This window comes from Lithobates pipiens, unplaced genomic scaffold (genome assembly GCF_037356315.1).
Source record: "Lithobates pipiens isolate NorthernLeopardFrog02 unplaced genomic scaffold, aLitPip1_a1.2 Scaffold_16, whole genome shotgun sequence".
NCBI classification, from domain to species: domain Eukaryota; kingdom Metazoa; phylum Chordata; class Amphibia; order Anura; family Ranidae; genus Lithobates; species Lithobates pipiens.
Genome location: NW_027507748.1, coordinates 246,445,826 through 246,462,060, shown reverse-complemented (window position 1 = coordinate 246,462,060; position 16,235 = coordinate 246,445,826). Strand labels below are relative to the sequence as shown.

The 16,235-nt window shown below is 43.0% G+C and overlaps 1 protein-coding gene across 5 annotated transcripts in view; it reads left to right on the top strand.

The window, feature by feature from the left end:
• The window catches only part of PLEKHA6 (pleckstrin homology domain containing A6), a 1,584,742-nt gene that overhangs the window by 1,341,363 nt on the left and 227,144 nt on the right, over positions 1-16,235 (top strand). For 4 of the 5 annotated variants that reach the window (XR_013274469.1, XR_013274470.1, XM_077481247.1 and 1 more), the window contains one exon: positions 15,993-16,135. The exons of the other annotated variant lie outside the window; for it this stretch is intronic. Coding sequence is in view for 2 of the 4 variants with exons in the window: in XM_077481247.1 (XP_077337373.1) it covers positions 15,993-16,135 (143 nt within the window). In the remaining 2 variants the exon portion in view is untranslated. The remainder of the gene's footprint in view (positions 1-15,992; positions 16,136-16,235) is intronic. 5 annotated transcript variants of the gene reach the window in all.

Genomic DNA, 16,235 nt, shown 5'->3' with positions numbered 1-16,235 from the left:
ATATCCAATAGATTTCGTTCCACTTCACAATTGTGTCCCACTTGTTGGCGATTCGTCACAAAAAATAAAATTTTTATATCTTTATGTTTGAAGCCTGAAATGTGGCAAAAGGTTGAAAAGTTCAAGGGGGCCGAATACTTTCGCAAGGCACTGTATAACCCTACACCCCTAGGCATAGGGTTGTCTAAACAACCTAACTTATCAGATGCTTAATACATCCACCACGGCACCTCCCACAGCCCCCCTGGGTATATGGCATTATTTGGAATATAGTACCCCCAAACCCCTCTGTCTCATAATTACATTTGTAATAATTTGTCCAACACTAATTGGGTTGGGCCTAGTCCTGGGGTATCCAACCATGGTTGCCACATTGAGTAAAAAAATGTATGGACATTGCGATGTTGCTAAGTAAGTTTCTCACGCACTAAAAGTCTATTTACCAGTTCCACCCATTGTGCGCCAGTTGGCACCCTCGAGGTAATCGGATATCTCGCAATTGCTTTGCGAGCTATATATAATAATCATAGCACAGCAATGTGCTTGTTGGGTGATAATGAGGGGGTCTCCAGGGCACCGAGTAGGCACTCAAACAGATCTTGTAGGACTGGGAACTGGTATACTTGTGAGATAGTGTTGAGGACATACTGCCAGTATCTGAAGAGCTTTGGACACCTCCACATCATGTGTAATAGATCACCATTGTGGCTATTGCATTTGGGGCATAGTGGAGTTTCTCTAAATCCCCATTTGTATAGTCTAGCTGGGGTTCTATATATCCTATGTAGTAAGTATAGATGGGATAACCTCTGCGATGCAGAAACTGATACTAAAGGTGCAGATGTCAGACATTTTTTCCAGGTGTCTCCATCAATAGGCCCAAGATCTCGTTCCCGACCCTTTCTGCAAGGAAGTTTGCGTGAAATTGATCATTCTAGCATATATCTTGGAGATCATACCCTTCCTCTCATCTGTCAGCTGTACATCATTCAATGGATGCACCGTTGACCCGAGTGGAGAAATCCTACCCTCACATTGGATTGTGTGCCTCAATTGGAGGTATTTGTAAAATTGGTTCCTGTGAAGGGAAAATTCCTCTCTGATATCTGCAAAGGATTTGAGTATGCCCCCAGTAAACAGTTGTGTAATATAATGAATACCTGCTTCCTCCCAGGGCAAAAATCATCAAGTTTGAAAAGTTCTTTAAAATATATATATTTCTCCATATGGGATTGAAGGAACATGCTCCCCTTATTTAAACCATTTGCCGCCCGCCCTATAGCAAATAGACGGCGGCAAAGTGGTTGCATAATCCTGACCGGACGTCATATGACGTGATCAGGATTATGAGCCGCTGCGCACCCCCGGGGGTGCGCATCGCGGCGATCGTTGTTGCGGGGTGTAAGTCTGACACCCGGCAACTACGATCTCAGTAAAGAGTCTCCGACGGAGACTCTTTACCACGTGATCAGCCGTGTCCAATCACGGCTGATCACAGTGTAAATAGGAAAAGCCGGTGATCGGCTTTTCCTCACTCGCGTCTGTCAGACGCGAGTAGAGGAGAGCTGATCGGCTGCTCCTCTGAAGGGGGGGGTCTGTGCTGATCGATTATCAGCACAGCCCCCCCCCGAGGATGCCCACACTGGACCACCAGGGACGCCACCAGACCACCAGGGATGCCAAGGACAAGGTATGCCACCCTAGAACACCAGGGATTCCAGTCAGTGCCACAATGGATGTCAATCAGTGCCCATAATGGATGCCAATCAGTGCCCACAATGGGCATCACTGATTGGCATGCATTATTGATTGGCACTGATTGGCATCCATTAGTACAATATATTATAATACAATGCCGCCTATCAGTTCCCATCTGTGCCGCCTATCAGTGCCTATCCATGCCCACCTGTGCCGCCTACCCATGCCCACCTGTGCCGCCTACCCATGCCCACCTGTGCCACCTACCCATGCCCACCTGTGCCGCCTAACCCATGCCCACCTGTGCCACCTATCCATGCCCATCCATGCCAATCAGTGTCAATTTGTGCCACCTATCAGTGCCCATCCGTGTCGCCCATCAGTGCCACCCATCAGTGCCGCCTATCAGTGGCACATATCGGTGTCCATCAATGCCACCTCATCAGTGCCACTTCATTGGTGCCACCTCATCGGTGCCCATCAGTGCCGCCTTATCATTGCCCATCAGTGTAACCCCATCAGTGCCCATCAGTGAAGGAGAAAACGTACTTATTTGCAAAGTTTTGAAACTGAAACAAAAAAAACATTTTTTTTTTCAAAATTTTCGGTATTTTTTTATTTGTTTAGCAAGAAATAAAAACCGCAGAGGTGATCAAATACCACCAAAAGAAAACTCTATTTGTGGGAAAAAAATGATAAAAATTTCATTTGGGTACAGTGTAGCATGACCCTGTAATTGTCATTCAAAGTGCGACAGCGCTGAAAGCTCAAAATTGGTCTGGGCAGGAAGGTGTTTAAGTGCCCGGTATTGAAGTGGTTAAGGAGAGATCTGGTATAGCATGTTCAGTAATATAATTGTGGGGAGAGTATTTGGTAAGTTCCAAAGGCCCACAGACTGGATCCATTGGGTACCAACAGTGATCGAATCGGATTTGATATATCTACACTCCCCCAATTACCTAGATGTTGTATCTGAGATGCTATGAAATAATATCTGGCGTGTGGCGCTGCCATGCCTCCTTGATCTTTCGCTCGTTGTAAGGAGTTTAGGCTAATCCACGCAGGTTTGTTACCCCAAATTAAGTCTCTAAACTGTGCATCTATTTGAGCGAACCACTTATGTGTCATCCATATAGGGGAGTTATGTGGGGCCCTTATCATTTTAGTTAGGTTGACCCTCCAGGTAACTGTAAGAGGGAACTTTTTCCATGCAGAAGTTTCAATTTTTTAAGTAGTGGGACCAGATTCAGCACAAGGTATTGAGAGGGGACTGGGGTCACTTGTACGCCTAAGTAGCAAAATTCCTCAACTACCACTATATCCTCAGAACATTCAGGTAGGGGACACAATAAGGGGTCAAGGGGCAGAAGTACTGACTTGTTCCAGTTTATGCTGAAACCAGACAGCTTTCCAAAGTCGGGTATCAAGCTCATCACATTCTTCAAAGAACTGTCTGTGTCTCCCAAGTAGATCAGGGTATCATCCACGCACAGGGAAATTACGTCTTGTCTGGGTCCCCGTATAAATCCCGTGATGCTCTGTGCGGCTCTAATATGTATAGCCAGGGGTTCCAAGGCAAGGGCAAACAACAGGGGCGACAACGGGCTCCCCTGTCGTGTGCCCCCGTAGAGCCTAAAGGAATCAGACACATCACCATTAATGTGCATTCTTGCTGATGGAGAACTATATAGCAACTGAACCCACCTTAAAAAAGCTGTATCTACTCCAAATCTAGCCAACACCTCCCAAAGATAGGGCCATTCGACACTATTGAAAACTTTGGTGGCGTCCAAAGAGAAGAGGGCCCTATTACCTGGGTTGTCAGTGGGGATCTGTAAATTGAGAAATAATCTACGCAGATTCTGAGATATGGATCTTGTCAGGATGAAACCGGTTTGATCCCTGTGGATCACTTATTGAATACATTTGGCCAATCTGTTCGCCAGAACCTGGCCAACAGCTTGACATCAAATGTTAGTAGTGATATGGGCCTATACGAGTCCAGTAATAAAGCATCTTTGCCAGGTTTTAGCAGTACTATTATAATGGCCTCATTCATGGAGGCAGGGAGAGATCCTGTTTCAAAGGCCTTGTTGTAGACTTTTAGGATTGTTGGGATGCGTTGTGCAGTATACCGTTTATACACCTCTGATGGGAGGCCATCTGACCCGGGTGCCCGGTCGTTTTGTGTATGAGCCAGTGCCTCTAACAGATCATCCTCCATCAGAGGAGCACTGAGTAGGGCCGAGTCTGAAGCAGAAAAGCAGGGTATGGGATATTTTGTCTAAAAATGAGCAGATATCCTCCTGGGAGGATTGGACCTTGGAGGAATAAACATTTTGAAAAAATTGTTTAAATACATCTGTTATGGCTTCAGTGGTATAGCATGGTTATCCCCGTGTGTCAGTCACTACCCCTATGTGTGAGGATGACTGTTGTGATTTGGCCAGGATTGCCAACATATGTCCTGCATTCTCCCCTTCCTCAAAGTGGCTTTGCTGTAAAAAGAATCTTTTGTTTTCTGCTAGTTGTGAAGATAGGTCCCTGAGCATGGTTTGAGCTGCTAACCATGTCCTTTTTGTGCCATCAGTTGGGTCTGCCACATATTTAGCTTCTGCAGACTGTGCTTCAGCTACAACTGTCGTCTCCTATTTTTAGTGGAAGTTTTAACCACTTGCTTACTGGGCACTTAAAGTGGAGGGCCACCCTGAAAAGAAAAATACATTAAAAATGAAAAAAAAAAATCATTAAAAAGATAATGAAAAATAATTTTTTTTAACTTGCTAAAAATGCCTGTTGCTAGGTAGACATGAGCAAAAGGAAAAAATTTTGTTTAGTTTCGTTTCGTTTTAATTCGTAAATTAATTAATTTTGTTTAGTTATATTCCTTAAATTCGTTTTCGTATTTCATTTAGTTTTCTACCGAATTCGAAAAATCGGTCACATTCGAAAATATTTCAACCAAATTTGAAAATATTTCTACCGAATTCGAAATGATTTCAACATGATTCGAAATTATTTCAACCACATTCGAAACTATTTCAACCGGATTTGAAAATATTTTGCGACCCGACTTTAGGGCCATGTATCTCGGGGTAACTTGGTGCTAGAAACCCCAAATTTGGATATGTTGTAGTGCTAGTTCTACTGTGTTTGCATACCAAATTAATGAATGAAATTAATTAATTTTAAATTTGGATAGAAAAGATTATAATAAAATAGAAAATAGACTAGAAAAACGACTATTATGTTTGCATACCAAATTTGGTGTTTCTAGCTATAACTGACCCCGAGATATGGGGCCCCAAATTCGGGTCGCAAAATGTAATTCTCTGCTGCACAAAAGTGCTTGACATTTTGTGACCCGACTTTGGGGCCACGTATCTCGGGGTCACTTGGTGCTAGAAACAAATTTGTATATGTTATAGTGCTAGTTTTATTGTGTTTGCATACCAAATTTTGTGTTTCTAGCTATACGTGACCCCGAGATATGTGGCCCCAAATTCGGGTCGCAAAATGTCATTCTCTGCTTCAGAAAAGTACTTTCATATTGCCCATATCTGGGGTCGCTTGGTGGCAGGTGATGTGGCAAGTGGACAATCCACAACTTGGTCACATGGCACTCGTGGCCTGTCACATGGCACTCGTGTTAAGTGACGTGGCACTCGTGGCCGGTCACGTGGCACTCGTGTCAGGCCACGTGGCACTCGTGGCAGGTCACGTGGCACTCGTGTCAGGCCACGTGGCACTCGTGGCAGGCCACGTAGCACTCGTGTCAGGTCATGTGGCACTCCTGGCAGGTTTAGTGGCAAATGGACAATACACAACTTGTGGCAGGTGATGTGGCAAGTGGACAATACACAACTTGTGGCAGGTGACGTGGCAAGTGGACAAATACAATACACAACTTTTGGCAAGTGGACAATGATATACAGCATATGCACTTGCCTTGCGATCGACATCTGTGACTTCTTCAATCAGGCATACTGACAACTTCATTGATACCATAAATATAAATTAAATAAGATGTGTGTGTGTTTTTTTGCACTGGTAAACTGCAAGTATGAAAAGTTGATGTGACAGATATATATATAAGTAAGTATAACTAACTAACCATCTTCCAAAATTTCTAATTCAAATCAAAAAGATTAGAACAGAATAGAAAAAAAATAATTTAATAGAATAAAATAGAAATAATATACAACCATCTTCTGAAATTCAAATTTGAATAGAATAAATTTGAATTTCGAATAGTATGAATTCAAAATTTTAAATGAATTAATTTTAAATTTGGATAGAAAAGATTATAAGGGGTAACCTTAGACTCCGAACTGTCCTTTTATGCCCACATACAAGCCCTGTCCAAATCATGCCGCCTTAGCCTCCGCAATATTTCCAGAATACGCCCCTTTTTAACTAATGACACCACCAAGCTTCTAATTCACTCCCTGGTCATCTCTCGCCTCGACTACTGCAACTCCCTCCTCGTTGGATTACCTTTACACAGACTATCCCCCCTCCAGTCCATAATGAATGCCGCTGCCAGACTCATCCACCTTACCAGCCATTCAGTGTCCTCCACCCCTCTCTGCCAATCCCTGCACTGGCTTCCACTCACCCAACAAATAAAATTCAAAGTACTGACAATGATTTACAAAGCCATCCATAACTCTGCCCCCAGGTACATCACTGACCTAGTCCCAAAATACCAACCAAACCGCCCTCTACGGTCATCCCAAGACCTCCTGCTCTCTAGTTCCCTTGTCACCTCCTCCCATGCTCGCCTCCAGGATTCCTCCAGAGCTTCTCCCATCCTTTGGAACTCCCTACCCCAATCTGTCCGACTGTCCCCTAATCTATCCATCTTTAGACGATCCCTGAAAACCCTTCTCTTCAAAGAAGCCTATCCTGCTTCTAACTAACACTGTTTTACTTCCTCCATCAGCTCATCCCCCACAGCTATTGCCTCTTGTATCAATTGCCCCTACCTTTTTAGATTGTAAGCTCTAACGAGCAGGGCCCTCTTATTCCTCTTGTGCCAAATTGTAATGTAAATGTAATGTCTGCCCTCATGTTGTAAAGCGCTGAGCAAACTGTTGGCGCTATATAAAACCTGTATAATAATAATAATAAAATAGAAAATAGACTAGAAAAACGATAGAACAGAACAGAATAGAATATATTATATTTTATTCTGTTCTGTTCTATTGTTTTTCTAGTCTATTCTTTTATATTCTATTAAAATCTTTTCTATTAAAATTGAAATCATTATATACTAAATTCGAATTTCGGAAGATGGTTATATATATATATATATATATTTCCGACATTTGAATTTCGTATAGAATGAATTCTAATTTGAATAGAAAAGATTAGAATAGAAAGAGAGAATAGACTAGAACAATAGAACAGAATAGAATATATATACTATCTATTTAATTTTCATTTTTTTTGCAGATTACCATTTGTTTTAATAAGATCTCCTGCAGACTATTAGCATCTATTTCATTTTTTTGCAGATCTCCTGCAGACTATTAGTATCTATTTCGTTTTTTTTCACCAGATCTCCTGCAGACTATTAGCATCTATTTCATTTTTTTGCAGATCTCCTGCAGACTATTAGCATCTATTTATTTTTTTAGAAGATCTCATGTAGACTATTAACAGCCATTTCACTTCTTTTTTTGCAGATCTCCTGCAGACTGTTAGAATCAATTTCATTTTTCTTTTTTTTTGCAGATTACTATTTATTTCCATCAGATCTCCTGCAGTATATTAACATCTATTTCATTTTTTGCAGATCTCCTGCACACTATCAGCATCTATTTCATTTTTATTTTTTATTTTTTTGCATTAGAGCAGCCATTTCCTATAGATATACAGTGCCTTGCGAAAGTATTCGGCCCCCTTGAACTTTTCAACCTTTTGCTACATTTCAGGCTTCAAACATAAAGATATAAAAAAAAATTTATTTTTTGTGAAGAATCACCAACAAGTGGGACACAATTGTGAAGTGGAACGAAATCTGTTGGATTTTTGAAACTTATTTAACTAATAAAAAAATGAAAAGTGGGGCGTGCAAAATTATTCAGCCCCCTTGTAGAGCCACCTTTTGCTGCGTGTACAGCTGCCTGTCGCTTGGGGTATGTCTCTATCAGTTTTGCACATCGAGAGACTGAAATTCTTGCCCATTCTTCCTTGCAAAACAGCTCGAGCTCAGTGAGGTTGGATGGGAAGCGTTTGTGAACAGCAGTTTTCAGCTCTTTCCACAGATTCTCGATTGGATTCAGGTCTGGACTTTGACTTGGCCATTCTAACACCTGGATACGTTTATTTGTGAACCATTCCTTTGTAGATTTTGCTGTATGTTTGGGATCATTGTCTTGTTGGAAGATAAATCTCCATCCCAGTTTCAGTTCTTTTGCAGACTCCAACAGGTTTTCATCCAGAATGGTCCTGTATTTGGCTGCATCCATCTTCCCCTCAATTTTAACCATCTTCCCTGTCCCTGCTGAAGAAAAGCAGGCCCAAACCACGATGCTGCCACCACCATGTTTGACAGTGGGGATGGTGTGTTGAGGGTGATGAGCTGTGTTGCTTTTACGCCAAACATACTGTTTTGCATTGTGGCCAAAAATTTCGATTTTGGTTTCATCTGACCAGAGCACCTTCTTCCACATGTTTGGTGTGTCTCCCAGGTGGCTTGTGGCAAACTTTAGATGAGACTTTTTATGGATATCTTTGAGAAATGGCTTTCTTCTTGCCACTCTTCCATAAAGGCCAGATTTGTGCAGTGTACGACTCCTATGGACAGACTCTCCCACCTCAGCTGTAGTTCTCTGCAGTTCATCCAGAGTAATCATGGGCCTCTTGGCTGCATCTCTGATCAGTCTTCTCCTTGTCTGAGCTGAAAGTTTAGAGGGACGGCCAGGTCTTGGTAGATTTGCAGTGGTCTGATACTCCTTCCATTTCAAAATGATCGCTTGCACAGTGCTCCTTGGGATGTTTAAAGCTTGGGAAATCTTTTTGTATCCAAATCCGGATTTAAACTTCTCCACAACAGTATTCTGGACCTGCCTGGTGTGTTCCTTGGTCTTCATGATGCTCTCTGTGCTTTCAACAGAACCCTGAGACTATCACAGAGCAGGTGCATTTATACAGAGACTTGATTACACACAGGTGGATTCTATGTATCACCATCAGTCATTTAGGACAACATTGGATCATTCAGAGATCCTCGCTGAACTTCTGAAGTGAGTTTGCTGCACTGAAAGTAAAGGGGCCGAATAATTTTGCACGTACCACTTTTCAGTTTTTTATTTGCTAAAAAAGTTTAAATTATCCAATAGATTTCGTTCCACTTCACAATTGTGTCCCACTTGTTGGTGATTCTTCACAAAAAAATTAAATGTTATATCTTTATGTTTGAAGCCTGAAATGTGTCAAAGGTTGAAAAGTTCAAGGGGGCCGAATACTTTCGCAAGGCACTGTAGATGCTAATAGTCTGCGGGTGATCTGAAAACAATGAAATATATGTTATTATACTGCAGGAAATCTGATGGAAATAAATAGTAATCTCCAAAAAATAAATGAAATTGATTCTGTCTGCAGGAGATCTGCAAAAAAAAAAAGAAGTGAAATGGCTGTAAATAGTCTACAGGAGATCTGCTAAAAAAATAGATGCTAATGGTCTGCAGGAGATCTGGTTAGAAAACAAAATAGATACTAATAGTCTGCAGGAGATCTGCAAAAAATGTAAATAGATGCTAATAGTCTGCAGGAGATCTTATGGAAACAAATACTAATCTGCAAAAGAAATTAAAAATGAAATAGATAGTATCTATATTCTATTCTGTTCTATTGTTTTTCTAGTCTATTCTCTATTTCCATTCTAATCTTTTCTATTCAAATTCGAATTCATTCTATACGAAATTCGAATGTCGGAAAGAAATATATATATATATATATATATATATATATATATATATATATATATATTATAAAACCACCATCTTCCGAAAATGTGAATTTAGTATATAATGATTTCGATTTTAATAGAATATAAAAGAATAGACTAGAAAAACAATAGAACAGAACAGAATAAAATATAATATATTCTGTTCTGTTCTATCATTTTTCTAGTCTATTTTCTATTTTATTATAATCTTTTCTATCCAAATTTAAAATTAATAAATTAAAAAAATGTAATTCATACTATTCGAAATTCAAATTTATTCTATTTGAAATTTGAATTTCAGAAGATGGTTGTATATTCTTTCTATTTTATTCTATTAAATTATATTTTTTTCTAATCTTTTCTATTTGAATTAGAAATTTTGTAAGATGGTTAGTTACTTACTTATATACATCTGTCACATCAACTTCTCATACTTGCAGTGTACCAGTGCAAAAAAACACACACATCTTATTTCATCTGTATGACTTTTCTGCGAAAGAGAATGACATTTTGCGACCCGACTTTGGGGCCACGTATCTCGGGGCCACTTATAGCTAGCAACCCCAATTTGGTATGCAAACACAGTCGAACTAGCACTAAAACATATACAAATTTGGGGTTTCTAGCTCAAAGTGACCCCGAGTTATGGGGCCCCAAAGTCGGGTCGCAAAATGTCAAGCACTTTTCTGAAGCAGAGAATTACATTTTGTGACCCGACTTTGGGGCCCCGTAACTCGGGATCACTTGGTGCTAGAAACCCCAAATTTGGATATGTTGTAGTGCTAGTTCTACTGTGTTTGCATACCAAATTGGGGTTCCTAGCTATAAGTGGCCCCGAGATACAAGGCCCCAAAGTCGGGTCGCAAAATGTCATTTTTCGAATTTGATTCGAATTTCGTTTGAATTCGTTAGCATTGCATTTCGGTAATTCGGATGCATCCGAATGTCTGAATAATGAAAATTCGTCCGAATTTTGATTCGGAACGAAACGAAAGGCACATGTCTATTGCTAAGCACATCATCCAGATCTGCCTCTTCCTCCTCTGTGGAGATCTTGTTTATTCTCTCCTCCGTGCGTCGTCTTCTGGGTACTGGGTCGCGCTGTGTTCTGGGAACTGTGTGTCCCAGAACACAGTGCGCCCCATTCACAAATCGCTGCGCGACTCGCGCATGCGCAGTAGGAAACGGGCAGTGAAGCCGCAAGGCTCCACTGCCTGTTTCCCTTAGTTGAAATGGCGGCGCCGAGAGCCAAGGGACGGGTCAGCCTCCGGCGGCCGACATCGCGGGCGCCCTGGACAGGTAAGTGTGTTTATTAAGTCAGCAGCTACAGTGTTTGCAGCTGCTGACTTTAAATTTTTTTTTTTTTTAAACCGGCCCTCCTCTTTAAACTCCCTCCTATCCAGACCAATTTTCAGCTTTCAGCGCTGATGCACTTTGGATGATAATTACGCAGTCATACAACACTGTACCCAAATGAAATTTGTACCATTTTTTCGTCCCAAATAGAGCTTTCTTTTGGTGCTATTTAATCACCTGTGCAATTTTAATTTTTTGTTAAAAAAAAGTAAAAAGTCCGAATTTAAAAAAGAAATATTTTTTTATTTTGTTATAACTTTTTTTAAGGGTAATTAACGGGTAATTTTTGTCCATCATTGATGTACGCTGATGAGGCGGCAGTGATGGGCACCGATAGGTGTCAGTGATGGGCATGATGGGTGGCAGTGAGGGACACTGATCGGTTACACTGATAGGCAGCATTTCTATGTGGCACTGATTGGGACCACTGGTGGGCATTAATAGGTGCCACTTGTGGGCATAGATAGGTGGCACTTATTGATATTGATAGGTGGCACTTGTGGGCACTTTCAGGTTCCAATTATGAGGCCTCTTCCTCTTTGGGACCGATGTCCCTTTAAGCTGAGCTGGTGATCGACTTTTTTTTCTCCTCCACTGTCAGCGTGAGGAGAAAAAACAACCGATCGCTGAGCTTTTGTTTTGATTATGTGATCAGCTGACATGCGTCAGTACCAGCATCCTCCGGGACTGTGACATCATAAGGGGCCGGGGTCACCACGTGACATCAACCGGTGACCCCGCCCCTTGTACCTACATAAGTCGCCACACACCGCATCCCTGGCATCGCGGCCAGAGAGAGTGTCGAGTCAACATCTCAAGAAGGAAGAAGAAGAACGGAAGGCGGCGGCAGAAGACCGGGCCACCGCTAGTAAAAGAGCTGGTAGAAGGAGCGGTGGCCCGGCAAGAAGAACCGAAGAGGGGGACAAGACCCCCGAAGTCGGAAGAAGGGTGGGGGAGACAGCAGGGCACCTCCCTTCCCCCAAAGCACCCACCCCCTCATGTTGAGGGCACGCGGCCTGGTACGGCTCAGGGGGGGGCGCTCACTTGTCCCCACCCCCTTTCCTGACCGGCCAGGCTGCGTGCTTTGATAGGGGTCTGGTATGGATTTTGGGGGTACCCCCACAATGTTTTTTTCGGCGTAGGGGATTCCACTTAAAATCCCTACCGGACCTAAGGGCCTGGTATGCCTCCGGAGGGGGAACCCATGCCGTTTTTTTTTATTTGGCGTGGAGTTCTCCCTTAGGATTCATACCAAATACAGTGTGTGGTATTGGCGGGAATCCAATTCGGATCCCCGCACCAGTGTGAACCCGGCCTCAATGTCAGCAAGGGAAATAAGCATTTTTCCTTTCCCGATGCAAGCCAGCTCTGCGCTGGCTCCCACGACGGGGCTCGCAAGGTGTCAATCTCGCCGATAAAAGCGGCGAGATTGACACAATATCGCGGTCAGCTACTGTAGGTGTCAACTGTTGCAATAAGCGATATACCTATAAGAGGGGGTGTGTGACATCCCCGCAAGGGGTGGAGGAAACACGGAGCACTGAGGGTAGAGCTGGTGGAAGTCCCACGGTGGTGTAGTCCAAAAAGTAAAGTGGCAATAGAAAACTGGCCAAAGTGGCCAAACCAAGTCATCAAAAGGCAGTGGGGGGTCTGGACCAGACCATCTTGGGGGCAACAGTGGAAGTCCACATTAGTGTCTTAAATACTTCTCAACAACAAGAACAGATAGCCCTGATGGGTAATCTAAGTCCATATAGCAGCAGCCTTCTCCGACTTTGCTTTTGGAATTGAAAGGACATTAGCATGGTCTTTGAGATGGTACTTTACCCGTCAGGAGGATCAGGGCGCCAGCTGCGGCCTTCCCAAAGTGAATGTTCTTCCCGGTCTAGCCATTGTACAGCTGCGGACGGTGAATAAAAAAAATGCACCGAGCCCAGCGCTTCTACCCACAGGCGGGCGGGTTATAGTATTGCATATTTCAAGTCAAGAGACTGAGATGTCGCTTTACATCCATAAATGTTGTGCGTTGTTGCTGTAGTTCAGCAGAGAAGTCTGGAAAAAAAGGATATTTTAGTATTATCAATTTTTAGAGCCTCTGGTTTCATCCTGGCATTGTGCAGGATAGCATTCCTGTCCTTATAATGAAGGAGCTTAAATAGAAAGGGTCTTGGAGCGACTTTCGGTTGCAGGGGTCGAGATTGAACTCCGTGTGCACGCTCCACAAAAAACATGGGGTTAAATGCATCTTTGCCAAAAGCAGCTATCAGCCATTTTTTAATGAACTCTACTGGGTTCTTTCCTTCTATTTTTTTGAGGTAACGCTATGGCTCTGATATTGTTCCTTCTCATTCTATTCTCCAGCTCCTCTATGCAAAATGAATGCTGAGTGAGGAGATGATTATTGTAAGTGAGATCTCTTTGCATGGGCGCCATGTCATCTTCTATGGAGCTGACTTTCCCCTCTAGTGCGGAGGTTCTTTCCCTTAACTTTTGGGTGTCTTGCCTCAAAAAGGTGATTTCGGCTTTTACCCCTTTTATTTTCACTGTAAGGGCTGACAGGGAGGCACTACATGTGTTTACTGCCGCAAATATATCTCTAATGCTGCGTACACACAATCAAACTATCTGGTGGACAATCCGCCTGTGTGTGGGCTCCGGCGGACTTTTTTTTCCCGAAAAAACGGCGTGGGGGTCCCCCCCAAGGTCCATATAAGACCCTTATTCGAGCACGCAACCCGGCAGGAAAGGGGGTGGGGACGAGCGAGCGCCCCCCCCCCCCTTGAGCCGTACTAGGCCACGTGCCCTCAACATGGGGGTTGCTTTGGTGAAGGGGGGCCCTGCTGCATTGGTTGTTGGGGTCTGTGGGCGGGGGGGGCTTATCGGAATCCGGGAGCCCCCTTTAATAAGGGGGCCCCCAGATACCGCCCCCCCCGCCCTATGTGAATAAGTATGGGGTACAATGTACCCCTACCCATTCACCTGGTGAAAAAAATGTAAAAAAAAAAAAACACCACACAAGGGTTTAAAATAATTTATTGCACAGCTCCAGAGGTCTTCTTCCAACTTTGGGGGTCTTTTCCCCCTCTTCCTTTCTTCTTGTCGGGCCTCCACTTTCTTCCTTTAGCTCTTTTACTAGCGGTGGCCCGGTCTTCTGTTGCCGCCGCCTCTTCTTCCGACTTTGGGGGTCTTGTCCCCCTCTTTGGTTCTTCTTGCCGGGCCACCGCTCCTTCTTCCAGCTTTTTTACTAGCGGTGGCCCGGTCTTCTGTCGCCGCTGCCGCCTTCTCTTCTTCTTGTTCTTCTTCTTGTTCTTCTTCCTTGAGATGTTGACTTGACGCTCTCTCTGGCCGCAATGACAGGGACGCAGTGTGCGGCGACTTATATAGGGACAATGGGCGGGGTCACCGGGTGATGTCCCCGCCCATTATGATGTCACAGTCCCAGCATCCTCTCCTCATTGTCCCTATATAAGTCGCCGCACACCGCGTCCCTGTCATTGCGGCCAGAGAGAGCGCGTCGAGTAAACATCTCAAGGAAGAAGAACAAGAAGAAGAGAAGGCGGCGGCGGTGGCAGAGGACCAGGCCACCGCTAGTAAAAGAGCTGGAAGAAGGTGCGGAGGCCAAGCAAGAAGAACAGAAGAGGGGGACAAGACCCCCGAAGTCGGAAGAAGAGGCAGCAGCGACAGAAGACCGGGCCACCGCTAGTAAAAGAGCTAAAGGAAGAAAGCGGAGGCCCGACAAGAAGCACCAAAGAGGGGAACAAGACCCCCGAAGAGGGGCGGAGGAGTGCGGCAAGAAGACCCCCGAGACGGAAGAAGACCCCCGGAGCTATGCAATAAATTATTTTAAACCCTTGTGTGGTGTTTTTTTTTTTTTTACTTTTTTTTCACCAGGTGAATGGGTAGGGGTACATTGTAGTGGTGTTGCGGTGGTGTTAGCAAGGTCGTATACGGGGGACCTTCCGACAGCCGGCTTTGTTTGCGGATCTTCAGGGTAAGTTTTCAAGATAGCAGAGCAGATTTTCGGTGGTGAGAGCTGAAGGTGCGTCCGGCTACATCCGCTGCCTGGCCACACCCCCATGGTGACCATATTTTGTAGTGTGATATATCACTTTCTCCAACTTTCTCCAAATATGCACTATGCTTTTTAACATGATGAAATATCTGTGTAATGATGGAATTCTATTTATCCAATTTTTGACCTATGTATTTATATTTATATGGTAATAAATTATTTTTTTACTTTAATAAATAGTTTTCATTGCCTTAAAATCCCAATTGGAGGTTTATGTACAATTTGAAATAATTTATGAGATGATGGCAATGACACATCCAAACCTCTTGAGTTCTTTTTCTTTTCTTTTTTCTTCAAAGTAAGAGCTGTGAAAATGTGGCCAACTCAGTAGATTGTTTTAAGAGAGGCCTGATATCTTTCCTAAATGCACACAATATAACTGGTTACTAATATTTATAGGTAAAGTTGATAAAGGAAATATACGATTGACTCATGGGGGATCAGGAGCGAATTGTTTTTTTTTTTTTTTTTAACGCTCGCCTTTATTAACTGTGGGTATTGGATATGTACTGTATATGGAGGATTTCTATTTGAAAGTATTTTTGAAAAAAATATTTTTTGGTTGACTTGTTTGTGCATTTTTTTTGTTCAACCTGACTATGAAGTTCATTATGCTGATTTTTAATATTCATTGAATATTAGGTGGGGTTGTGACATAACATTCCACATTCCTGAACCAAAAAAAGTGTTAGTCACGTTCAGAGTGGCAGAGATCACGAGAATGACTCAAATACAAGTCCTTTCACAAATAAAACAGAAAACATACATGTGTCTTATTTTTGTATTTATTTGTGCTCTCTGAGTTTTAGTTGAATTAGAACTAAATTATCATATCTAATGCTATATGTCAAAGTGCTTCTTTTCTGCCATGGCCAAGTACAACATCAAACATGTTTGTTAATTTCTTAGTTTGCAGAATGTTATTCCCTTGAGTGACTCTGAGCTGGAGATGCCACCAGATCCCGAGTCTCAGCTTCAAGAGCAAGAGAAGCGTATAGAACTTTCCTGTGCATTGGCAACTGAGGCTTCACGTCGCGGTCGTCTTCTTTCTGGTAATCCCTGGTTCTGTAATGCACTCATAACCAGTTATTGCAACTCTAAGGGTCCGTGCACACTTGTTTTTTTTTCTGCATGTAAAAGCAGCTAAGTGTT